Source organism: Wyeomyia smithii, chromosome 3 (assembly GCF_029784165.1).
Source record: "Wyeomyia smithii strain HCP4-BCI-WySm-NY-G18 chromosome 3, ASM2978416v1, whole genome shotgun sequence".
In the NCBI taxonomy this organism is placed as follows: Eukaryota; Metazoa; Arthropoda; class Insecta; order Diptera; family Culicidae; genus Wyeomyia; species Wyeomyia smithii.
Genome location: NC_073696.1, coordinates 36,992,275 through 37,019,498, shown reverse-complemented (window position 1 = coordinate 37,019,498; position 27,224 = coordinate 36,992,275). Strand labels below are relative to the sequence as shown.

Here is a 27,224-nt window from a genome sequence, read left to right as displayed (position 1 = left end):
CTAATTTAAGACTAAGTGCAAACAGATTATCCATGTTATTCCACTTCTCTTTATCGCAGCAAGATTTAAAAAGTCTTTATTTCGGATTTTTTCATACAGCCTAGGCCTTCGAAAAGAATAATGTTCTCGCCTACACTCTGAAAATCTAAAATTCTCAAAGATCGTGAAGAACCTTCATTTTCAGATAATGATAATCAGATAATGCATTTGAGATAGAAATAAATTGACGACTTTCATCCATAGCTATATTTTTTTCCTGTATAATTCTAAACTATATTTCGAGAGCAGGTTTGTAGAAGTTTGCTTCAATTCGTTAATAAAACTTGATGCTGATTCATAAATCTAGGTCATGCGATTTCTAAAAATAAAGCGAATAAGTAGAACCGCATTAAACTAACATACATGTTTGCTGTTCTAGTGTGAAATCAGCATCATTGTTATCTATTACTGTTTCCCCACGTTCGATTATTTCAAAACAAAACAAAAATTAATTGCTTTTAGCCAGCATTTAAAAATTGGATTTGTGATCGAAAATATTAGACTCATGTACTCCAGTGATAACATTCATATTATTCGCAAACCCACGTCAAGCTTTAATTCAATGATCGTCTTTGGTTAACTCTCTGAAAACTATCTTTTAAATTCATTTCATTCATTATTGAAATTGGACTAACGTTGGTATACGATTTGTAATTGACTGGCCTAATATGTATAAAGTAATAGTTAGTATAACAAAGGTTTCTGCACCACTAGGTGGATTAATTTAGGTTTTTTTTGTTCACACAACAGAACTTTATCTTCTTGACGTTAGATATTTCCCGTTGGTTTGCTAAGTTCTGTTAAAATCATGCTAATCAACGTTTAGTTTGTTATCATTTGTTTTGATTTTTTATTGTGCAGTTTCATCGATCATTTTACAAGGGGTATCGAAAAATTGTTCGGTATTTTTTGAGCTGGAAGTTACAGCTCCCACAGTTGAAAAAATATGAAGAATGTTGTTATTCATGGTTTTTATGAACATTAAAATAAAAAAAATAAAAATGAATTTGCAATCTACAGCTCAGTTATGCAGTTATGCTTAATCCGGTGCTTATTACGTTAGTCGTCAAAAGAGAAAAATGTGCGGTCCTAAAGCTCAAAATAATTACTTTGGAAAGATTATGGCTTTTCAACCATTTCTGTGAATTTTGAAGTCCCTAGTGTATGCAGAAGTGCTTCGTATGTCGTGTCGCATAGTAATTGCTCGTCTGATTCATCACTTCAACGTTATTTTTACGAGAAAACTCAATTTGGTATCTAAAAAAGTTATCTATTCTAGGGGCACCAACATTCACAGGAACGGTTAAAAAGCTATAATCTTTCTTTTTTCCCAGTTTGAGCTCTAGAGCCAAACCTGTGATTGACAAATTTTAATAACAAATTCATACAAAGTTTGGACTAATTTTGCGGCCTATTATACCAGGCAATATTAGAGTCACTACGTATTTTACGGTCAGCAAGAACCGGAGTTCAATGAAAGAGAAACCAAGCATGAGCGTTTTTATTTTCAAGTTTTAATAACTGCGTCTCCTATGACAAAAAGCCCAAGGTCTTAGGTCCTAACTTTAGAACGAACCGGAGCAACTGATACAAAACTATAGCGGGTCGTTTTGATCCATGAACGTCAGTAGACAAAATCAACGAGTTTAAGAAATGGATTATACTGGTGTAAATCAACGGAGATTTGGCGAACAACAGAGACAGTAGATAACCATTTCAATAGCTCACGTATATGAATCACTCTCAAGTAGCCACAAAGTTTAAAAATAAAAACATTTATTAGTATTCGAGAATAACACCAAGCAGCAAAATACAAAATAATATGAAGCGCGTGAATTTATAGTCACAAAATCAACACTGTAGCCGTGGGGGACTAAGCGCCTCCATGCTTTCAAAGAAAGAAGGCAACGCATGGCTTTTTTAATTTGCCTAGTAAACTAATATATCAGGGAGACTTCAACTAATCGCTAGACAAGTTTGATAAACGAAATTTGTTGTTCCAACTAATAATTGGTGACAAAGCACTTGTAGACCGGTGTAATGAACTAGTCGGACGACATTGTTTGAAAGGAATGGTTTGTATGATAAATTTGAAAAATTTATAAACTTCTATACGGTGAACCATTAAATTCTACACCTGGCGTCTTTTCTGTCTGGTAGAGGTAAGGCGTTGGCGTTACTCAAATAACTTATAGCAAGTAAACAAATGGAAAATGATGGAAAACTACACCACACATAAGTTAATGATATAACCGACCGGTTGAACAGAACAAAACAAAACATGTCTTGACGAATTTTCAAAAGCGAATCTTATTTGTAGCCTCACAAACAGCTTTAAATGAGCATGTAGATGAGTTAGTTTAGTTGGTAATTGGTAAGCTTGTACATGATCGGAATAAGTTGCAGTTTTTGGAGGCAAGGTTCTTGAACTGTGTTCCCTGTGACGGATGACAAGAAGCCCCAGGTCTTAAGTCCCAGCTTTAGAACGAACCGGAGCTACTAAAGCAAACAAGTTATGTTGATCCATGAACTAGTTTGAGATATTGATTATACTGATGGTAATCAAAGTATATGATGCGAGCATCATAGACACTAGATTAACATTTTAACAGCTCAGGAATGTGATTCTTTTTCAGGTAGCTACAAAGTTTAAAGATAAAAACACCTATAACACTATTCAAAACAAAAGCTGTATAGACCAAGATGTCTCCATCGTTACAACGAAAAGGCAACGCATGGTGTTTTTAAAATACTGAACTAAACAAAATGTGGGACCACTATGCAGTGAAAGTGAGTTCACACATCAGTCTGTCGACGTAAGCGACAAATTAGTGTAAATTTTTCAATAGGAAAGATTTTTTCATTGATTCAAAAATACAGGTGTTCCACCGAGCGAAAGATCTGAAAACCCCCTAAACAAATGATGACAAGAAAAATATTTTAGGAACAAATATGACCACCCATCATAATCATTCGACATGTTAACGGCAAAAAACTTCAAGGTTTTTAACCACGCCGCTGCGTTTAGAGTGGACAATCGTTTGAAATCTTCCCACTGACAAATGTTTTCCTACTAAAACGTTTGTAAAGGTGTGTGAATTTCAATCAGCTGTCGCGTGATTGAATTATTATGGGTGTCTCCAAATGCGAGTGTCAAAGGATGCCCCCGACAGCGGGTCAGCATAACAGAGGCAGCTCTCGGAGAAACCGCATTCACTACTGACCAGTGGAAAGAAGTGTGCCGAAGTACATGCCCAAAAGCAAGCAGCAGAAACTCGTTTCCCGAATCGTTTATAGCAGATTATCAAAGACGCGCGTGGAAAAACTTCTCTCACTTCGCTCAAAATGCTCCGGCCCGTCAGCTCCGTGAACCATTGCTGATGACGGGGGTGGAATGATTTTTGCTGTAGCTTCTTCTACTTAGCTGGCCGCTGACATTCTGCCCCGAAGATGCTGTCAATCCGATCCGCATAGCAGTATACGTGTTGGATTTGTTGTATTGACTTACGCGCCCCGGTGTGTGATATGGTTATGTACGAGGCAAAACGTTGCATCTAAGGTAGAAAGGCTAAGTTATGGCACTTGACATTTTGTCAACTTATTAAATTATGACTTCAAATATAGGCAAAAAATACTCAGCTGGAATGATTTAGATGTAAGTCTGAGCCTATCATATATTTATGGGAGCATTTCTCACCCCACCCTATGTAGTTGCCGGCACACCGACTAAGCATGTTATCTTTTCTCCAACTTTTCTTTTTCCACCCGCGTGCTTCGCGTCAGCATCTCTGCGACGCAGCAGTATGCGCACACCGGCAGCCCCTTTCCAACGCATGGTTAAATCGCTCAACAACATCGAAGGCAAACGGCAGCAACCAACAGCATCGGCTTCAGAACACCCCCCAAAGAGATGAGATTGAGGAGACTCTCATTCTCCAAAGGAAAAATATAAACGCTTTCTAGCTACTTATAGCGATTTGCTGCTCATTTTGGGACCTGTCCGACTTCACCGAACCCCCGCCCGTGTCAAATCCGGGCGACTTCGAGTGTCTGTCTGTCCATCTCTCGGGTGCTGCAGCTTTTCCATCTTCATATTGTGTGGAGGAGTTTTTAAATATAAATGATGTTGAATGATATTTTCGCTTTAGTTAGTTATTGAACGGCTCTTCGTTAATTAACTCACCACGTTCCCGTCGCGATCGATTAACACTCCAGAAGAAAATATCCAGCAGAGGCTCCGGTCGCGAACAGAGAAACCCACAACAGAAGGATCAGGAGAAGGGGAGAATCATTGTGAAAGTCACTAGCTCGCAGTTCGCGCTCCGTCCGAATCGATTGATTAATAATGGTAATTTTTCCTATCAAGCTTTGGTCATTTTTCAACTCGCACTACAGTGCAATATTGCGGGTTTACGCCGTGGAATGATAGAGTTTGATGAATGGATAACGGCTATCGATCGTTCATCCTTTTAAAAGGCATACCGAAACAACATGCATAACCATGGAAGTAGCGACGTATGAAATACGTGCCGTAAATCTAGTTGGTAGATGAAGGGTGTTTCGAGAAAAAAAGTTGTTTAAAATAATCGAGTTTTGGCGTTGAGGGTTGTTTGTTTCGTCCCATACTGGGAGCTGTTTAGTACCAAGTGCTGTGAAAAGATTCAAACAAGAGTGTAATGGGCAACGTTTTCTACGGATGCCGACAGCAAAAAAGAACATTCCATCAATCATTGCAACCCACAATCTGCCCGAATTAATTATTCAGTTCAGTGAGACAGCGCAAGGTCATATTGAAATGTACTGTAACGAGACTGTGATCAATGTGAACTGGGAGGCGAAAATTCATCATCGATTACGTCATGTTTATCGGTTGGCTAATAATTTATCCATCAGCTGCCGCAATTCGGCGGGTGACATGATTAATCTGTTGCAAAGCTCATGCGTGCGGTGTCTTTTCGACTGATGAGCAGAGCATCTCGGTGTGGTGAACTTTGACAATCTTGGCATTTGATTTTGATGTCTGTGTCTTACGGTGCATGAAGCTAAGTGTTGGACAGGATGAACTGTGCGGTTGAGATATGCAGTATTAATTGCTTTGAAAATAGAAATTTTATAGTCCGTTTATCGTTGATGTTTATTTGATGATTCTGCATTAAACACCCCGTTGCCGATGTGAACACATTATAAACTGAGGAATTCTAGAGTATTTTGACATATGCTAGTGCTTCAACAGTAGCGTTAATGTTTTTACAGTTGCCAAAATAAGTTTTTATATCTTTTATGTATTTCATATAACGACAAACGTTCAAAAATAGCCAAAAAGACTTTTATGCTGAAGCATTCAGTCAGATACCTAGACTGAGTATTTTCTAGGAATTTATTTTTGAACTTCATTTTCCATACTCTAATAATTCGCGCAACAAATCGTTAACTTGCTTTAAATCCTAAGAAAACGCCGCAGAATAATAATATATATTCCGTAAAAAAACTAATTGAAAAGAGTATTTCTAAAACGCTACTCTTTCCAATGCACAGCTATGACACATTCAGCATTCAAGTGTCAAACTCACTTAAAAATTGCACTGATTTCGTGCAATATTGACGTGGTTTTGCACCATCCAACACCATCCGTGTAGAATTGCTTACAGTAAAGGTAAAAGTAGAAATGACTATTAAGTAGTAGCGATAATTTAGTTACTTACAAAACACAAATATCAAGAAAATACAAAATTTTTAAAAACAATATGTGATATTTTCATATTTGCGTTTTTCGTGTATGTTATTGGGATTGACAGAGTGTTTTTGAGAAGGTAAAGCCAAAGGTGTCCGTCCAAGAGTTTTTTTTTTCTTCAAAATTATTAAATTCCACTCAATAAGGAAATGACAGCACTGTATTATATTCCGTTTGAACTAACAATTTCAGTGATCGTAGTTAAAAAACAATTTCAATAATAACAACATATCCTCTATTTTCTAAATTTTCTAAAAACTATTCGAAGGCGGCTCCCATGAAAAGTGTATGTATATAGATATAAAATTGTATAGTCAATAATCGGCTTGTCATAACACCTACGCATGATAATTGGCAAGATTGCTAGCCTTCCAATTGGATTGTAGCTTGTCGTCTTTAAGTTTGTACGTGTTAGAATAATCAAGAGAACACTTAGCGCTTGTCTTTATAAGTAAATCGCCAGTGTTTTTATTATATTGATAATTGAATAACAAAAAAATGACAATTCATTGGATGATAAGCTTGTGCGCATTTAAAATAATTTGGTTAATTCTTAACAATGACTTTTAGATATGTATTATTTTTTAAATTATTTTTGCAGCTCTTATTTGATTCGATAATTGATCGTTGGGATAGATTTTTTGAGATAGGATAGGAATAGTAAGTTTAAATTTTCTACATTGTTTCTACGTTGCACTTTTGTCATTCAAGCCACAAATTTTTATTGTTAATACATCCAGTGACACATTTTGCTACAAATTTAGATAAGCATTTCAAAAGGTCCTGTCTGCTTCCATCGTTTTTTCGGAGCGTCTTTTCATCTTGGTAATGGTTCAGCTTTAGTAACTCTACCAAGCGTAGTTTTCGTTCAGAAGGCTAGAGCGATCCCTCCGCTATCAACTTGTGCAAATAACGTGTCATAAAGGGTGTTTAGTAAGTTGTGGCGATCAAAAATTCGATCAAAGCAGATAGGTCCTTTTGAAATGTTTCTCTAGAAATCTAGTAATTTTTGTCTTTTATATATATTTCTGTGCCACTTTGCAAAAATAGTCGAAGAAGTAAAACTTCACCAAGAGTAATTGGAACTTTGTACAAGATTCAGATATGAAAGACAAAATGTTAACCATGGCTAGGCGAAAAGAAGATCATTCCGGTGAAAAAATAATTGAGTATTACAAAAATAAATTTACAAAGTTTTGTAACTACACTTTCTCAACCAAGGACTAAGATAACAAATATTTCAAAGTCAGAATGGTTTGTTCGATTGGTATAACGGCTTCAGCAAAGTTGAAGACAATTGATTTGTCTTTCCAGAAAATGCAAACACCGTAAATTTTTTTTAAAACAAATCAAAAAATATTAAACATTAATTATCTCAGAAAGCTTATTAAAAAATATATATAAGTTTTTTTTATGATTACTACAGAAGGTTAGCTATTGGTTGTCTGATCATGGAGAAATAAGAAAAAAAGTTAAAATTCTCTGAAGAAAAAAAAAACTACAACGATTTGCTTGAGTGGTATGATGTCTTTGGCAAAAATGGGGGCAAACCCCAACAATATTATTAAGAATTATACAACTCAAAAACCTTTCCCTAAACGTCAGATGTTTTTCTACGAATACTACTAAACATTGATGGTCGTTTGAACTTAGAGGAATAAACAACATAAAATGTAAAATTTTACCAAAAAAAATTCCGACGTTTATGTTTTCAATACTATGGTACATTCTGTAAAACATAAATTGAACTGTGGTCGTTTGGTGCTTACTGTATAATCTCACGATGGATTTTAATATTCAACATGTCGTTGGATAGATAAAATGATGGTCAATTTTGTCAGCTATCATTATTACTTTTTTGCTCAGCAGCGATAATTGATGAAAAGTTTCAAGATCGAATTTCTGCAAACAATGAACCAACCACGTGCGAGCACGCCTTGCACGGACGCCACGAGTAGACATCAGCCGCCTGCTGAGACCAGTCTCCTGAAAAGTACTGCCTTTTTGAAGCAAATTTTGAACTAATTCGGCTGTCATTGTATCGCACAGCAAGGCTCGCTGTCTAAATACATTCTTGAAAAAACATGTCAAACGAGTACTCACCACCACGACGTTTTTTTCCTCGAAGGCACTTTGACATTTTTTTCTAGAAATGAGAATTACGAACGTTGTGTGCGGTGATTTTGAAAATTATTAATATCATTGATCTTGTAATAAAAAAAAAGCAAAGCCTTGGTGCTACATTCCGATTCGGAACTCGACCTTCTGTTTATTATACACAGACTTCGCAGCCAACTGTTAAGTGTACAGGACAATTGCGAGGCTAGCGCTACGATCCTACTGACAATAACAGTCTCTCCCGAGTCGAGACTCGAACCTACGACGACTGGCTTGATAGGCCGCCATCGTACCTCGAGACCAGCTGGGAGGGGTTGATCTTGTAATAATATTTCTCAAAATAGATAGAACGAGGTAGATAGAAACAGGCCAAAAAAACATCACCTATCGAATGACAGTGTGCCTCTTTTTGATGCGCGTGTTCGATTTACCGTCCTGTTCTTTCTTTAAGAGGTGATGGTTGTTCTACATTTATGAGCGGAACCTACTGTAACGCACGCTAAGGAAGCGAAATCAAATGAAAAAATTGACCGTTTACAAGCCTGCATGAGGCTGTTATAGTGAAAAAAAAAGAGCGCAGCTATAAGTATAGTGTCACACCGCAGTACTTTTTCGGAGCCTGGCTGTGACATCCTCTATATCAGTATCAGAAAAAAATTAGGCAGAATCATCAAAATAGTCACTCTGTTAGCACGCGCCTACACTATTCTAATGTCTCGAAAGTTTTTTTTTTTGAAAAAATCGTAATAATTCCTTTATCAGATAACACTGGTGAACACAGGTGTAGCCTTAAAGCTCAAACTAGAAAATAATGAAAGATTATAGGTTTTTAGCCATTTCTGTAAGTTTTGGTGCTCCCAGAAACCAACATTTTTTCAGAGACCTAAATGAGTTTTTTCGTTACGTTAAAGCGACGTAACGTTAAAGCGAAGAACCCATCGAGCAATTACTATGGGACACTCTCACGTTACTTGACGCGTTCTGGTAATGACTAGGGGCACCAATTGGAATGGCTGTTAAGCCATAATTCTTATGGAGCAGCATTTTTTTCGCTCTTGTCGACCAGTGTAATTTTATGATCTGCCGTGAGAATGTTACTGAAACTCAAACATACCGGTACAGGCAGCAGCAAACTCGGTATAGAACGCACAACACTAAGCCGAACCGAAAACAAGCATCGAGCAATCGGTGTTTGATGCTCGTCTTCGACTCGGCACGCAACGAATGAAGACCACACAGTGAATGTCTCTTTCATGGGAGCAGGTACTAGCACAAAAATGTCAAATTCTTGTTTGCGGTGTTGCTACACCAGAACTACATTTTTGCATTGGTTTTTTGCCAAGAGGCGAAGAATTTTTGTTTTTATGTTTTGGAACTTGACAAAAATATATAAGTCATTCCATACGAAGTGACCACGAAAAAGCGACCGTCACAGATTTTGCTCAAAGTTGGGAGAATTATTCATCTACTGTCACTTTGGAAAAATCCCGAATTTGGTGTCGATTGGAATATCCCCCGCTCTGTGGGACCCCCCTGTTTATTGCAAAGTCACGCATTTTTTGTTCAAAATCTCTTTTTTCTTTTTCTTGCAATTCATAGACGTAAGATGTCCAAAAAATACTGATAGATGATTTTTGAAGAAAATAAACCAAGGAATCCAGAAAAAATATAAGTTTAGATAGGAAGTGTTGCCAGATAAATTATTTTTGTATTTGAAAACTAAATTTACATTTTTCGGCAAATGAAGCCATTTTTATTTTAAATTTGATAATTTCATCGTGTTTCTTGAAAAATTTCACATAAGAAAAAACTATCATCCCGAGGTAATATGAGCCAATCTCGAGATATACCAAAAAGTTGTAAACTTCGTAAATATTTTTTTTTTCAATTTATAGACGTAAGATACCCGAAAAATAGTGATTGGTGAATTTTGAAGAAAATAAACCAAGGAATCCAGAAAAAATAGTAATTTTGGCCGGAACTGTTGCCAGATAGATTATTTTTGTATTTTAAAATTAAATTTGCATTTTTCGGCAAATGCAGCTAATTTTATTTTAAATTTGATGATTTCATCGTATTTCTTGGAAAATTTTACGTAAGAAACACTTATCACCCCGTGGTAATATGAGCCAATCTTGAGATACAGTAATCAGCCGATTATATCAGTACCCGATTCTATCTGCACCCGATTTTATCTGCACCCGATTTTATCACATTTTTCACCCGATTTTATCATCCTAATACATTTCATTAAAAAAATGTCAGGGTGAACTGATTTTATATTACGCTTTAATATTTTAGATTTTTTTTCAAAATTTTGTGTAGAATAACATCATTCTGGATGCAGTTTACATTAAAAATTCAACCGATGCACAGTGTTACATTTTGCTGTTTTCGTGCGAAAAATTGAATAGTGATACAAATGTTTATTATAACCGTTTAATATGTTCGGAGAAGTTCCAAAATATTTGAAAACGCGTCTTTTGATGTAGAAAGCTGGGTGATTAATCCTCCTAAAAGTGAGATAGAATATTTACTTTCTCATTAGATAAAGATAGACGCTTGGTGTCTTAGGCAAAGTATTAGGTGATCTCAAAACAGAAACTTTACAGAAGACATCATGTTTCTATCTCTTACATATTGCAAGCAACATAAAGTTTTCTATGAGAAGGCATTAAAAATCGTAATTTACATTTTAAGATTTTTCTGGTTACAATATGTGAGAGATATCAGCATGCTGTCTTCGGCAAAGTTTAGTGTTGTAAGAACATCTAATATTTTGCTGATGGTACTGCGCTACAAAAAAGCACGTAATTCATTTTACCAATTCAAACAATTTTATTTACTACTTTACATCGATTTTTTTAGGTTTTTTATTTTTTCAGGTTTGTTCAGAAAAGTTTTAGGCAACTGAATTGTCTATCTAAAAAAATATTTTAAAAAATAGTGATGATCGATTTTTTATAGTCCCTTTTTGTTTTTGAAATATTTTTTTTTTCAGTACAGGATCTCAAATTGAATTTTTTAAATATTTTTTAAAAAAGCTCAGACAGTTTTCTCAAATTCATCCCTTGACAACTTTTCTCTATCTTCTGTCATTATTCAGATATATCGATTTATAAAAAAAAAAACAACTGCAGCTTTTTTCATATGTTTCGTAATTAATTTTTCGTAAAAAAGTTATATCTCGAGATTGGCTCATATTACCACGGGGTGGTAAGTGCTTCTTACGTAAAATTTTCCGAGAAATACGATGAAACCATCAAATTTAAAATAAAATTAGCTGCATTGGCCGGAAAATGCAGATTTAATTTTAAAATACAAAAATAATCTATCTGGCAACAATTCCGACCAAAAACAATATTTTTTCTGGATTTCTTGGTTTATTTTCTTCAAAACTCACTTTTCACTATTTTTCGGGTGTCTTACGTCTATAAATTATAAAATAAAATAATTACGAAGTTTACAACTATTTTTGTAAAAATGATATATCTTGAGATTGGCTCATATTACCTCGGGATGATAGTTGCTTCTTACGTAAAATTTTCCAAGGAACACGATGAAATTATCGAATTTAAAATAAAAATGGCTTCATTTACCGAAAAATGTAAATTTTGTTTTCAAATACAAAAATAATTTCAACTCAAAACTTATATTTTTTCTGGATTCCTTCGTTTATTTTCTTCAAAAATCATCTATCAGTATTTTTCGGACATCTTACGTCTATAAATTGTAAGAAAAAGAAAAAAGAGATTTTTGACAAAAATTGTGTGACTTTGCAATAAAGAGGACCTACAGAGCGGGGGGTATTCCAATCGACACCAAACTTGGGATTTTTCCAAAGAGACCAGACCGTAGACGAACAATTCCCCCAACTTTGAGCAAAATCTGTGATGGTCGTGTCCAAGTGGCATGTACACTTCGTATGGAATGACCCATATCTATATTAGTTGCGTTCGTTGATAAGGAAACGAAATTTAAGGTAAACTAAAAAAACTTATTTGTCAAGTTGCAAACATTGTTCGGCTGTCTATCGATAACTGGATTGTTACTCTACTAGTTATTATATCTCATTTTAAAAAACTGCATTTTCTTTTTTGTTCGAAATTGTAATTATTCTGTACATGTCTCATAACCTGATTGTATGCCATGAAGATTCACATCTTTAAGTTATAAGCCTAGGCATTGGTATTGGTTTTCCATTGAAGATCATCTAGATCAAGTTCGGTTCAAAAACCCAAATCACAGGATGCTATAATTATTAGATACAGGAAAAAACAGGTTCTAACACAGCCGGGTGAATCTAGTACAACATTTTCATAGAATTCCAACTAGCAGTCAACCGATCGCTATCGAAATTTTTCATCCATCCGCTGTAACTTTGTACGGCATTTCATGATCTATGCATGGTAATTAAACCGCATTCTAGCGTAAAATAAACATCTTCCGAGTCGTAATAAACCCGTTCTTTTGGCTTTTGATGTGCATTCAAAATTTCTCGGGTGGGTTATTTATCGGTAATTTAATTATTGTATCTGCTGCCAATCTCCGCCCGCGAAGCATAAAAATAAATAATTATTTTTGTTCCTTCATAGGACCGAACCAGGGTCGTGCGGCATAGCCTGGCTAATAAAATATTACCGGCTTTACATAATCCATTACAATAGTCATGAAAATAGGGAAAAATTTTCAGAGTAGGCGGAATTAGAAAAAAAATCGCATTAAAATATTTATATCGTTGCACTACTTGTTGCCAAACTGGATTGTTAACATCAACCGGCATTAGATCACACCTGGGCTCACGGCTGTATCAACTGATCGTAATTATTCTTGATTTTCCTTTTAATCTCACCGTACACCGTAATCAAGGTTAAGTTGTGTGCTGCACCCAGGGTTGCTCTACCATCTTCCTTCCTGAGTGTCAACATAGTTTATAAACGTGCACCTCCATTAAATAAGTGAAACATTTAGTTTCACAAAAACAATCAGACGGGACAATGTTTAATTTCTGGGAAGACAACCACTCTATTGCTTGCGGCAGAACTGCCAAAAATGTCAATCTGGCTATCCGCGGGGCCTCGGACAAGTGAGCGAATAAAATGTGCGGTGTGAATTCGACCACAGTCTGTCAGTCGGCCAACAAATTTTCGATTCTCAATTCCACGTTCCCAATTGGCGGAGCCGCGATGTTACTCACTTCGTACTTCGATGCGGAATGAATAACATAAATAATTATTGCTTCTGGGCAGTGCATTGCGAAAGTTTTGTCCTATCAAGCGAAAATTTGTTATAATGATGTTTAGACAGAGATATTATCATTAAATTAGTACCTTTTCAGCACCAAATAATGTTAATTTCGTCGGATATCTAAAGGAAACGATTCGAGCCCATACCTTTTCGTAATTTTTTCCTTCTATTTGATAAGTCTGCTCACGCAATACATATACATATTGAATATCATGCTAATTTCAAAAATATTTAAAGTTTATCTAGTTCAAACAAATTTGATCGAGCGTGTACGCCACATTCTCAGTATGCTGTAGTCGATACATTCCTACCGCCACGGCGGCCACTAAATGCTCCTTATTATAAGCAATACCAAGCGCTTAATGAAAATGTGTTCCTCTCCCTTGTGCCTGCAATGGAACGGGGATAGCCCCGTGCCCACCATTGAACACTTCCCGAATTCGCTGAAAGAAAGCAGAATTTCCTTGTATAATTTAACTTAGCGTACGCGATTGATTTGATATTAGTATTGGGCGCTGCACGCGGACGGCCAAAAAATGTGATTTGCCGAGGTGGGACGGAGCGGGGACTTTGGTGATGATAGACCACGGTGTTGGTCTACCGGTCGGAAACCCAGTTAGCGGTCAGTCTAGCATCTCGGCTCAAGAAAGACACACTTCACGGTCTCGGAAATCGGAACGAGTGGAGAACTTCTCGGTCAGCGCCTGACGTCCTACCAAAAATTGATTTAGTCGTTGATTAGTTTCGATCCCTGCCCGTCGGTTGTAGTTAAATAATTCACACTGGCTTCATCAAAGCTTCGCCGCGCCAGCAGCATCGCTGTTTACGACGTGAGTTGAGTTTATCGCAGTTTCTTCCGTTTTCTACCGTTACGGTGTCACCTTATGCTCTGTCAATTTAGAAACTAATTAGCCGTTCCCGAAGTTAGCAGCACAGTGCAGTTTTTAATTACCACCAATTGTATGTTCATATTTCACCGCTTCCGTGAAGCATGACAGTCTACTATTCCGCATGACATTTGCACATGGAATACTACAAGCACGACAGATGTAATTTTTTTTGGTGGGGTCGCCCTTTTCAGTGCAATGGATTTGTCCAATTTTGGCGAACTTGTCAAGTTGTAGTGGCAAAGGGTTCAATGAGTACAAAATTTCGTCGCAAAATTGGTTCTACAAGGTCAATTAGAGTCAACATTGAAGAGGTTGTCCAACAACTGAAAAATTCATTCACAAGGAGCGGGAAAAATAACGATGAAAGTTTTAATGAGTTTCTATAACAAAAATTTCTTCAAGAAAATATGAACTGTCTAGTTTGCCCTCCTCAAATAAATAAAAATCAATCGTGCATGTTATTTAAGGTGGTGATATATTGAACATATGCCAATGAAATAAACTGGTGCTATAATTACCGGTGATTGATTCTTTCAAGAGGAATTGCAGCGTAAAATTTATGCATCCGTTCTACTTTTTTCTTGTTTTAAGCTGACAAATGTGCTGCAGCTCAAAAGTATCCTTGGTTGAAACTTTGCTACTAAGTAGAGTACATTTCGCAAATGTATTGTTTTAGAAATGTTTGGAATGGATTGGCACTGTTTGCCAAGTTTTTGCCTTTCTCCTAGAAAGGCATAGCAATCACTTGCAAAACCGAAAGTATAAAAGTACTCCAAAGGGCCGAATGGCATATGTCACTCGACTCAGCTCGACGAGCTGAGCATTTTCTGTATGTATGTGTGTGTGTGTGTATGTGTGTGTATGTGCAGATTTTTATTCTCACTCACTTTTCTCAGAAATGGCTGGACCGATTTTCATGAAATTAATTGCAATTGAAAGGTCTTGTTGTCCCATAAGACCCTATTGAATTTCATTGTAATCGGATTTTTAGTTTAAAAATCATGAAACATCATTATCTCGAAAACTACACAACCGATTTGAACAAAATTGATTTCAAATGAACTGGCTACTTAAAAACCCTTAACTTTTGAATTTTATAAAGATTGAACTTGTGGTTCAGAAGTTATGAAAAGAAACGTGTTCTGAAGACTGTTTAATCCACTCATAATATAAAAAAAATAAAAAAAAAAAAATATAAAAAGTAACATATTCCGAAGGCCACTTGGACTCACTCACTTTTCTCAGAGATGGCTGACCCGATTTCCACAATATTAGTGTCAATTAATAAGTCTAGCTACCTCATAACACCCTATTGAATTTTACTGTAATCGAACTGTAACTTCGTCTGTAATGTACCGAAATGTGAAAATCACGAAATTTCACTATCTCAGAAACTATACAACCAATTTGATCAATATTATTATCAGATGAGTGGGCCAGTTAAGGGCTAACTGATGAATTATGATTAAACACGTGGTTTCAAAGTTTGCCTGCCCTATACGTTCTCATTTCATTCGATTATAATCGAGCTTAAGCAACCGATATGTATTAAATTGTTAATACAACAATGAAAGTCTATTATCTCAAAGATTACATGACTTATTTGAACATAACTAGTGTCACACGAACGAGTCATCTCTCAAACTTACAAATAACAAACTTCATGACAATTTGATATGTGGCTCAAAAGTTATGGAAATAAAAGAAATTCAAAGACTATTTAAAACTATACTTGCTTTCATCGATATATGTGGCCTTAACATAAGTTAAATGTGGTATCGTACTATTTGAACGTTCCAAATTAGGATTCCTTGCGATGTGTTTAAAGTCTGCAAATGCACGACGAATCGGCCATAGGATATGATCAAAGTCGAATAACGAATCGTTGAAAATGATTGTTTTTATCGTAATGACAACATCCTCGACTCTTGGCTTCTGTACATCGCCTTAATTCTGAATATATTTATATTGGGTGGTATTCGGCTATTTTCAGCAGATTTTCTGGCACCAATCTCGGAAATACCCATATTGGGAGTTATTTAGGTTGTTTTCCAGAAACTAAAAGTGGTCGTCTTTAAATTCAAAATGGTGTCCAGGGTCAACGTTTGGTTTCTATGCATCATCTCGATTACGGAGATATCCATATTGAGTATTATTCGGTCATTTTCGACTGTTTCCTAGAAGTTGCCAATTAGCAATTCAAAATGGTGCCTGAGGTAAATTGTTAGCTCATTGCATCATTCTGGTTCCAGCGATACACAGATTGAATGGTATTTGGCTATTTTTGGCTGTTTTTCACAAACCGGAAGTCGTCATCTTGGTTTTCAAAATGGTATTTAGGATAATTTCTGGCCTCTGAGCGTCATTCTGGTTGCAGAAACAGCCATATTGGATGTTATTCGATTATTTTCCGCTGTTTCCCAGGAACCGGAAGTCGCCAAATCAAATTCCAAAATTGGGTCTGTGGTCGATTACAGCTGCTGTGTGTTATTCTAGATCCGAAAATACTCATGTTAGACGGAAATCGGCAATTTTTGGCTGTTTTTTAGAAACCGGAAGTCGCCAATTTGGATTTCATAATGGCATTTGGAGACAATTTCTGGATTTTGAACGTCATACTGGTTGAAGAAAAACTCATATTGGGTGGTATTCGGTCATTTTCAGCTGTTTTCAGAAACCGGAAGTCGCCATCTTAGAATTCAAAATGCTATCTGTGGTCGAGTTTAGCTCCTGTGTATCATTCTAGATCCGGATATTATTATATTGGGTGGAAATCGGCCATTTTTGGCTGTTTTCCAGAAACCGGAAGTTGCCATCTTACAATCCAAAATGTTGCCTGAGGTCGATTATGGAACATATTTGTTACCACTATAAACAATCACCTGCCAAATATGGTTCCATTTAGTTGATTAGTTCCCAAGAAGTGCAGAAATTCGTGCAGAAACATGTGCTTCCAGAAGAGGGAGGGGCGTCGAACCATTATGGACATATTTGTTACCTCTAAAAACATTCACATACCAAATTTGGTTGTATTTTCTTGATTGGTTCATGAGCTGTGCAAAATTTGTGTTTCATTTGTATGGGACCCCTCCTTTTCAAAAGAGAGAGGGGTGTTAAAACATTATGGACATATTTTTTACCACTAAAAACATTCCCCTGCCAAATTTGGTTCCATTTGTATGGAACCCCTCCCTTTCAGAAAAGGGAGGGGCGTCCAACTATTATGGACATCCACATGCCAAATTCGGTTTCATTTGCTTGGCTTGTTCTTGAGTTGTGAAAAAATTTATGTTTCATTTGTATGGGACCCCTCCCTTCCAGAAGAGGGAGGGGTCTCAAACTATCATACGAACCTTTATCGACACCAAAGACCCCTACATACAAATTTTCACGTCGATCGGTTCGGTAGTTTTCGAGCCTATATGGATCAGACAGACAGACCGGACTGCATTTTTATATGTATAGATTACAACATCAATGTTTTAGAACCTAAAGAGTGAATATACATTTATTGGATTGAAGCATTCATGTAAATCTATTTTTACAAATAAAAGAGTGAATGAGAAAGGCTGGGTCTGACCGCTAGGTGGATTAATTTAGGTTTTTTTTTTGCAAACTATGGAAACATATTACCTATCTAATCAATTTTTTTCAGAATCATATAATAAGATCGTATAATAGAAGTAAAAAATCATCAGCATAATGTTTTTTTCGCACCGCTTTCGATTGAACGTTGTTTGGGGCTGATTGCTTTTGAATTGTTCTCTCTCCCCTTCCACACAAAATATCGGTGACTAGTGAATTAAAAGTAATTCCAAATGACCCAGCAATCATTACAAAAATAAAATCAGTAGACATTTTGATGGATTTTCAATCCTATTCCAAGAACCCCAGTTGCGTCAGACAATTATTTTTCAACTTTAATCTTCAATTTATGACCGGTAAACTTGTGATCTAAAAACATCAATGTCCTAATAGGTTTTCTTGAATAAGTAAGCAAAACGAATCTGGCTTAGGATAGGTTAGAAAGTGAACCAAAATCGCTGTAATCTGGAAATTGTTCAATCCTACTAGTAGAAGAAATGTATCTCAAAAACTTTATTCTCTACTAAAATGTTGTTCATAGACAATTTGTAGAAATCTGATTTCTCGACTTGAAAAAATTTACTACTTCTCTTTTTCAATTACGAATATTAATTTTGAACTTTTTTCCATGCAAAAAAGTCTTGTTTGATTTTTTTTGCTCTGATCATACTCAAAATCGCTACAGTTGTTCATAGTCGCACCGATTAACCGATTTTGACTCAATTGACATAAACTGAAAAAATATCAAGCTGTACCCTAAGCAACAATGACTATGCCAAAATTATCATGCAAACGGTTTGCCGTTATGGAGGGTTTGATAACCAGGAGACCTAAACATTTGATTTTTTTTATTCCTCATGTTATATTATATATCACTACACTGAATGAGAAAATCTCATTCGAATAAAAATATCATCTCTGGAAATGCACGTTTTAATACAATTGCCTCCCCAAGATGAATATATATATTTTTTCATTCTAATTCATAAAAAGCAAAGCCTTGGTGCTACATTCCGATGTGGAACTTGATCTTCTGTTTATTTATACACAGACTTCGCAGCCGACTGTTTAGTGTACAGGACAATTGCGGGGCTAACGCTACGATCCTACTGACACTAACAGTCTCTCCCGAGCCGAGACTCGAACCTACGACGACTGGCTTGTTAGGTCAGCATCGTACCTCGAGACCATCTGGGAGATCAATCTAATTCAAACAAGACTCAAAAAGCCCATTTGCAAATTTTCTAATAACAGCTAAAAGCGATAGGATTCCAGCAACTCTGGCTTTCTGAGGAAGTTATAGATTAGATTGGCATCAAGTCTAACCTTCAACCATTTCACATTGAAATGTTATCAATGCCCATAAGGGTGACAATGACTGATTGGAACAAATTTCATCATCGTTTCGCAAAAACCAACCATGTACATTTTGTTTATTGGCCCAAAAGGTCAAGTTCCGAAACGGAATGTAGCACCAAGGCTTTGCTTTGCTTTGCTTTTTGGCGTCCAAAAAAATTTCGATTTTCCCAAATCCATGTTCGCCCTGCCCCTCCCTGTGGTAGATTTTCGAGGGTGAAAAATTACAACTTTTAAACACCCCTCAATCATATTCCATTGAGCTTGCACAGGCCAACAATCAAAACATACATGTTCGGTTTTTGAAATTTGACATAACACTTTTCGCTGCCACCCTAGTGTATAGTGTTTAGTCATTCAAAGAGATAACGAAAAGCAGTGAGCTTAGTTGACTTCCTTGCGGTTCACTGCCCAGATTTGAATTAAAAATGGACTGAAAAAATGACGAACTACCATGAGTGAAACTGAAATGTCGACTAGGACTAAGGTATATAGATTGGGGTGGCAGCGAAAAGGGTCATGTCAAATTGCGAAAACCTACCATGTACATTTTGTTAATTGACAAAAAAAATCTACGAAGATTGGGAATATAAAAATTTTTTTTTCGATGCCAAATATCTTGAAAATGAATAAAATATCGAGATCTGGTGTTATCCCGAAAAAAAATTTTTGACCGAAAATCGACCTTCCCTGGGGCTTAGCCGTTTTCTGGGCAACCGAAGGCAAATATGAAATATCTCAGAACTGGCTTCTAAAATGACTCACAACTCGTTCCAAACCAGATGAAATTATTTTAATGTTCATTTGGTATCTCAAAATTGATTTTCATTAGGGTGGTTTATGTTGTACAAGGGGGTTCCAATCACAATAACAATTTGAAGTGGTTTAGTAGGAAAAATGCTCATATTTATTTACTTATTTGTCATGTTGTACTCGATGTACCACAAAGACTAGTTCCTGTAAGGGTGGTGGTGGCAACTATGAAAACCCTGGAATTTTATGATCTTTGGAGGAAAAGAGAAACCTAACCTTCGAGCAAAACTCTTTGTAATTCGTTTTTTGTTTCTGCATTTTTTGTGCCCTGAATGAATTATTACGCTTACACCAGGAATTTTTAGTTTTGCGCAGAACTACGTCTCGGCGAAGTTCGGCTACACAGAGGTATAAAATGAAAATTCAAAAACGAAAAAGGGGAAAAATATGTCCAATTTCAAATGCTAATAATTCGATTATCCGCCCAAATGTAGAAAATTGTAACAGAAAATAATAAATTTAATTTGCTTATTTAAACTATTCTATTATAGGAAATTGTCAAGCCTTGTTAAAATGCATATACCTCTGATTGGTCGCTTAATGCTTGCTTTCCTTAACACGTTCGACAGACTATTATACTCAGTTAATCGGGAATGCACTCTTCGGACTATATAGGAGCCTGCTTCTGCTCTAACCAATCAGTTTTATAGTGGATGGACACTAATACGGCGCAAACCAAGTAGCAGCAGGTAACAGCATCCATAGTGGTCGCAGTGTCAGTTGTAGGTGCAGCGGCACTACTTTTCCCTCTTCTAAAAAGCTACCTTTGTGCGGTAGCGGCAGCATCATCAGTAGGGGCAGCGCACTATAGGATATCAGGCGGACGAAAATCGCAAAAGTGACTGTCGTCGATTTTTTTTCCATTCTAAGACACTTTTAGTGGACATTTGAACTAAGAAAAGCTCGAAATTTAAAGGCTGTAACAGGTACTAGACCTGAGATATCGAGATATGGAGATAAAAATGGCAAAAAGCGCTTTTTTTCGAGAACAAGTGAAATCAATGAAAACAAATTTGATCATGATGGCAGAATAACTATTAAGTGTATTTTTTTAAACGTAATTGATTGGGTTTTCAGAAAATTTGATGTTTATGTGGGTGGAAAAAAAAAGATAAAGCCTAACAGAAAGAAGAAATCACTATTTTAAACTTTGTTGGTCGGCACCATTTTACTCCCAGGAGCTCACAGACTGGTTTTATTTTTCTATTTTCAAGGTTTAAGTATCTACTAACAAGTTCTGAAGAGTTTTACTGCGACCACCTACGACCAAGCGATTTGGAACGTTTTGAATATTTTTGGTCCCTCTAGGAAATACACGAAATCAAACATATTGTCACCATATTTTAAGACTGGACACCTTAATATACAAACAAAATAACAGTCAATTTTTTGGCTGGTGACCTCTCTGTAAATTTGATCATAATTAAAGCACGTGAATTTTTTTTTTTGTCTTGGTATCACTGTATGTACTCTACCATATCTTCGGAACGCTTTGACCGATATTCAGCAAACTTGACATACATGTTCCTTACACATTACAGGTAATCAAAAGCGTATGATAAATGGGAGCACAGCGAGGGAGAGGCTGGACTCTGAACAAGTTCACATATAATCTTCGTTTTTTTACAAAAAATACACGCCTCTATCAAAATTTGTCCGCAATACATTCGAAAATCCCAGATAGTCTCGAGGTACGAGCCAGCCGTCGTAGGTTCGAGTCTCGACTCGGAAGAGACTGTTAGTGTCAGTAGGATCGTAGCGCGCTAGCCCCGCAATTGTTCTGTACACTAAATAGTCGGCTGCGAAGTCTGTGTATAAATAAACAGAAGGTCAAGTTCAGAATCGGAATGTAGCGCCAAGGCTTTGCTTTTTTACATTCGAAAATGATCATTAGCAACTTGTTTTGATCTTGACACGTAGAAAAAAAAATGTTGAAAGATGATGAAAATATTTTTATCCGCGTACTACCTCAACTTTGCGGTCGTGGATTTGCTTCCGTTATTTTATTTTAGGTAAAAAAATCTGGTGCATTTTTGGGCATTCGGGTAATATATTTTCAGAATTTTAACAAATCTTCAAAAAAATTTAAAAAAGTTCAAAAACAATTGTTGTGTGTGGTTGTTAGTTTCCGATTGTATCGTTGGGTTTAGCAAAAAATGATTGCATCGTTTTGTAAAAAGCTAGAGTTTCTTGTGTTATTTTAACAAATTCACAAAAATCATAAAATAACCTACTCGAGATATGAACTGGGCGAACAAATTGGAAATGTACTTCCATTCACACTTCACTTCAATGTGAAACAAACTTGTGCTATTGTACGTTCCTTTTAAACTGCTAGTTTGGTTATACTCTTGCCCTAGAAAATGTTTTCAAACCACTTGAAGATCGTTTCTACAGTTCTCTTTCTTTGTAATCGTTACAAAAAAAAGATTTTATAAATTCAACATAAAAGCTCAGCTTGCATAGCCTGCTTTTCGTTCAACTAATGCCTATCATACTTTGTGTTGTTATCTACAAGCTTTTGTTTTTACTTTGCTTTATTCGTTGAATGTATGCAAACGAGTAAAAATCTCTGAGTTTACCGAGTTCAGTGTTAAGATAACGTGATCTCATATCTAAAACTTTACTTCTTCGAAGGGACGTCATAACGACCGAGCAAACCTGCTTTAAGCCATGTAACCTACATGTATAACCTCAAAAAGCATACATAACACTTATGAATCTCGATGAGTATCGCATTCCCACACAATACTGACGATAATTTATTTACACTTGTAGGAGGATGAAGAACAGAGGCTCATCATTATGCGCAAAGCATTCCAGATGTTCGATACAACCAAATCGGGCTTCATCGATACTGTCAAAATTTCCACCATTCTGAACACGCTAGGGCAGCAGTTCGACGAGGGCGAACTGCAGGCGCTTATCGACGAGGAAGATCCGGAAGAAACGGGCAAGGTGAACTTCGATGGATTCGCGAACATCGCCTCGAACTTTCTGATAGAGGAGGAAGATGCCGAAGCGATGGAGAAAGAGTTGAAGGAGGCCTTCAGATTGTACGACCGAGAGGGAAACGGCTACATTACTACCAGGTTAGTGTTCTAGACGCGCTAAAATTCTACTTTCACAATATTTTAGTATGAGTCAGTGCATAAGTACATGCCAACTATTAAATCGATTCCTGGAGGTTGTTTATAATTAAAATTCGCACAGAAAAAAAACCCGCACCTACATGGAATACGTATTGCAGCAATACCGGAAACAGCTGCGAAGTTTTTCACTCTTAGTCGATGTGTGCCTATTTTTGCGGTTTACATGCGCTTCATTTCACTGTCAATGGTAGCACGACAATTTCGAAAATTTCCCCCTCATCTAGAATGACAACATCTGTGCAGTCTCTAACCGGAAGGTTCGCACTGAATGCGGAAACTGCATACTATTCACCATTCCACCCCGTATTACCTGCGGTGGTTTTAAAGTTCATGCGTCCGAGTAGATAAATCTGCCGAATGACTTTTATGGTCGATGCTGGTGGTATAAAAATAAATATACATTCTACTGCATCCCATGTCGGTGTTTTCATCCAACGAGTGCTAGGTGTATCGCGAGATGACATGTGCGATTTGAGGCCAACATTCCAAACCAGTCAACACCATCGAACGTTACGTTGGACGGTTGAGTCAATGCCAATAGAGCGGAATCGAATACGGCCACTATAGGATCACACATAATCCTACTTGCTCGTCACTTTTTTTTTATTTCGGAGCAGTGTTGAAGCTTTAAACACTATTACCGCACGCTCACATCCAAAATTAAAGGGAGGAAAATTTAGTGTCGGCAAGTCGCACGTGAATGCATTCCACACCTGTTAGATATACACGAACAAAGTTTTCTCCTGGTGGATAAATTTAACCGATGACTTCTTAACCGGTGATAGTGATGACGAACTCTAGAGAGTTGGGTTGACTCATTCATAACCGCGCGGAGTGAAATCTGTTGCTTGCGTAAATAAAGAAAGATAGAAACCATCATGTCGGCATTAGTCGTACAACAGCAAGGACAGATTTTTAAAAGATAATTGTTATCGACCGCCTGAATACCGTTCAGTTACCTTCGCTGTATTTATAAACAGCACAATGATATTCCGTTTTTCGTTTGAATAATGTAAAAAAATTGCAGAGCATTCATTTTGTTCTATTTCTGATATCCTGTGACTAAGGATAAAACAAATGAATACCCCAGAATTCAGACTAACAAGGGCTTAAACAGGCATGTTGAAATTTAGTATTATTACCTAACTACTTACCCTTCGATTCACGTGAAATCAAGCATTATGTTTCGCTAAAGATGAAATTGTTTTGCTGACTAAGTGAAAAAATCCTCCAGCTCACAATCTTCTTATGTTCTTGCCTACAGCACACTGAAGGAAATTTTGGCTGCTCTCGATGATAAGCTATCGAACGAAGACCTGGACGGCATCATTAATGAAATTGATACTGATGGATCCGGAACTGTTGATTTTGATGGTAAGTGAATAATGTCCCATAGGGTGCATAAAACCAATAAAAAATGATGATTTCCTCATTTTTTCGTTTCTGCGCAGAGTTCATGGAAATGATGACCGGAGAGTAATCGGATTGTATGATAGAATAATGGAATAACGGTTCAGCCAGCTGAAAACTGAAGAACCACAAACAATGTAGCGACTATAGCCGACCACCACTAGAATACCTGATTCATCTTTGTAACCTCTATTCTTTTTTCAAAAACTTTTTCAACATGCGTTGTTTGCGACGGAATTTGCAACAAAAAGTACGATTGCCGTTAGCTTATGTGATTTCCTTCCGCTCAAGAGAACTCATTAGACAACGACCCCGATTGTGCTAATTTTATCCCCATTTTCGTTCGACCGGCGAGCAATGCAAAATCAAACCACCCTCTGTCCTGTTCCAAGTATATTCCACTCGTAGTTTCAATTCAACCCTAAATTGACTGGCAACTCAATCAGGCTTGAAATGTTCCACCTACACTGCACATCCTATTTTGTACTCTCCGTATCGTATGAAAGCATGCTCCTGTAATGCACAGTATCTGTTCTTTCGAGTTCTTTCAAACATTCACTTTGATTGAATATATTTTCCTGCATTTATCTACTCTCAGTCTACTGCACCCTTCGAGCCAGCCCCAGAGATGACTAGACAACCACACTTATTGTTCAATGTAGATATTATAAAATATGGTAATATGATATGGGAATAAAGTGCCATTATTTATTAAGAGATAGGGTATTGTGGTTATTACACTTGCTGTAATGATGACATTTAGCCATTAGTAGTGCAAAATAGTTTTGCCAAAGATTACTGCTATTTGATTAGGCAGATAACATTTAATGAGAGATTTTTTCTATTGGGTTTTGTTTTCGTTAATCGCTTTTCAAATTGTTGAAAACTCAGCAGGTATAACAATATTATAAGCAAGGTATGTAACATCAGCTAAATATACGATCTTATTGCTTTTAATCATTATATTTTTTAGATCACACATTTGGGTAATGCCAAAGTTTGCAACTAAACACTAAACTTGTGGACATAAGGAGAACCGATATCCACCAGAGGTGCCAAAGAATAAGCGAAAACAGACACCCGCGGATTATGTCACTACTTAATTACATTTTTAACGAGAGATTTTTAAAAGAGTTACAAATTCTCTACTGTTAAAATTCTAAAAAAAACTTTCTACTAACAATTACTGTAACAGAGATGAACCTAATCCATTACACGTTTTTTCTACAATTTGATAGCTGGTGACCCAATATAGCGTTTCAAACGAAAACCACGTTGGTGAAAATTGCTAAAGCTGAACTATTACCAAAATGAGAAGTCAATCAAGTAAATCGGTAAAGCTTTTGTAGAATGAGGCAATTCTCATAGTACAGGGTTTTATTTATATACTACTAGATGAATTTTGTAATGTACTGCTTATTGATGAGACAGATTTTTTTTAATTCCAAATTTCACTCCACCAAACTTCTGGTACCTTACTACGTTCAATGCACCCCCCAATGATTTTTCGTTTTTACTCATTTTTTGTCATTTATTATATTTCTTACAAGTTCGTATATTGATGTAAAAAAAATCACAAGAATTGTGCACAAATCCACGGCCGCAAAGTTGACGTAGAACTACATAAAACTGTTTGTTACAATACTTGCATTGTTGCTTTCGAGAGTGACCGCAAGTGATTTAAAGGTGCAGCTAGGGTTGTTTTACGATCTATTAATATTACCCAAGTAACACACGTTGGTATAGAATAGTTGACGTTACCTATTCCATGACATCTCTATCACCAGAAAAGCGCAAAACATGAAGGCTAATAGAACAAGTACCGATAACTGCATGAAAGCGAGCCAACTTGATAGAATTAAGTGGCAAAATACATCTCCAGTACTAATACGGCAAGGCGCAAATCTGTTGCTATGACAACTGTTAACCAGCGCATGCGAAAAAATGTGTTGTGTCTGCGCAGTGCAACTAGATCGACAAAAGCCTTTATCAGTGGCAGTTATAATTGATTATAAATTGATGACAAAAAATAATATTCAACCTTTCAAAAAGAGTAGTTTCTTTGGCTTGAATATTGAAATTGTTTTCGCAAAGTTTCAACGTTATCTGGATATAAAATCTTACAAAACTAGAAAACGATGTTAGATAAGCAATAACAAAAAACTGAAGTGATATTGGTTACACTGCAAGCGTTTTGTTTATCTTTTGATGGCGCGTTTTGACTCGCTTCAAATAAATATAGAAATCGTTCATATAATTTAAATAATAATTTGATCAAGTATTTTTAAGTTGAGTGTTAAATGCTACGACTGTTGTACTAAGAAAAAGCATTTTACAGGTACGTAATGTTGTTATTAGATGGTGTAATGTCTTACGAAAAGACCAAGTGATAGTGATTGTTATTCTTGAACTCATGTTATTAAAAACATCTCCAAAACCAGAAAAAATGAGCTTGTTCTTGAAATACGGTTGTATTACTGATGAAAAACAACCTCAAACACAATATAATAACACAAGTTTTTAATTTCACTTGTAGTACACTTATACGACTACTTTCGTTGTTACTTATTTTCTAACATGTTTTGTGTGTTACTTGGGTATGGTGGCAATAGGATGTAAAGAACCGAAATTTTAAAACCCGACAATGTACATTTTGTTCATTTGCTTAAAATAATAACCTGTGCAATATTTCAGCTTAATTAGACATGATTAAGAGGTTTCTCAAAGCGCTTAAAATTAACCCTCGAAAATGGACATCTCAAATAAAAAATAATGTTTAAGACGCCTAATACACGTTAAAACAATTTACATGCGGTTTGGTGAATTATTTCAATGTTTATTTGGCACCTTGGACTTAAATTTTTATTTGGGATGTCCATTTTC

At 36.3% G+C, this 27,224-nt stretch overlaps 1 protein-coding gene across 3 annotated transcripts; it reads left to right on the top strand.

The window, feature by feature from the left end:
- The first annotated feature begins 4,138 nt into the window (after nt 1-4,138).
- LOC129730496 (troponin C) lies at nt 4,139-25,058 on the top strand. 3 transcript variants are annotated; one of them, XM_055689864.1, is made up of 5 exons: nt 4,174-4,387; nt 6,039-6,056; nt 22,558-22,871; nt 24,196-24,305; nt 24,383-25,058. In XM_055689864.1, the coding sequence occupies exons 1-5, from the start codon at nt 4,385-4,387 to the stop codon at nt 24,409-24,411; spliced, it is 474 nt and encodes a 157-aa protein (XP_055545839.1). In that variant the 5' UTR covers nt 4,174-4,384; the 3' UTR covers nt 24,412-25,058. The 3 variants fall into 3 exon arrangements, with proteins under 3 accessions (XP_055545840.1, XP_055545839.1, XP_055545841.1); XM_055689865.1 differs by lacking the exon at nt 6,039-6,056 and having other exon boundaries at nt 4,139-4,387; XM_055689866.1 differs by lacking the exons at nt 4,174-4,387; nt 6,039-6,056 and adding an exon at nt 13,754-13,965.
- Nucleotides 25,059-27,224: the final 2,166 nt, after the last annotated feature.

Bases quoted from the DNA above. Each gene is read 5' to 3' on its own strand.
- LOC129730496 (XM_055689864.1), top strand. The intron at 22,872-24,195 runs GTTAGTGTTCTA...TCTTGCCTACAG, and splicing joins AACGGCTACATTACTACCAG to CACACTGAAGGAAATTTTGG. The intron at 24,306-24,382 runs GTAAGTGAATAA...GTTTCTGCGCAG, and splicing joins CGGAACTGTTGATTTTGATG to AGTTCATGGAAATGATGACC.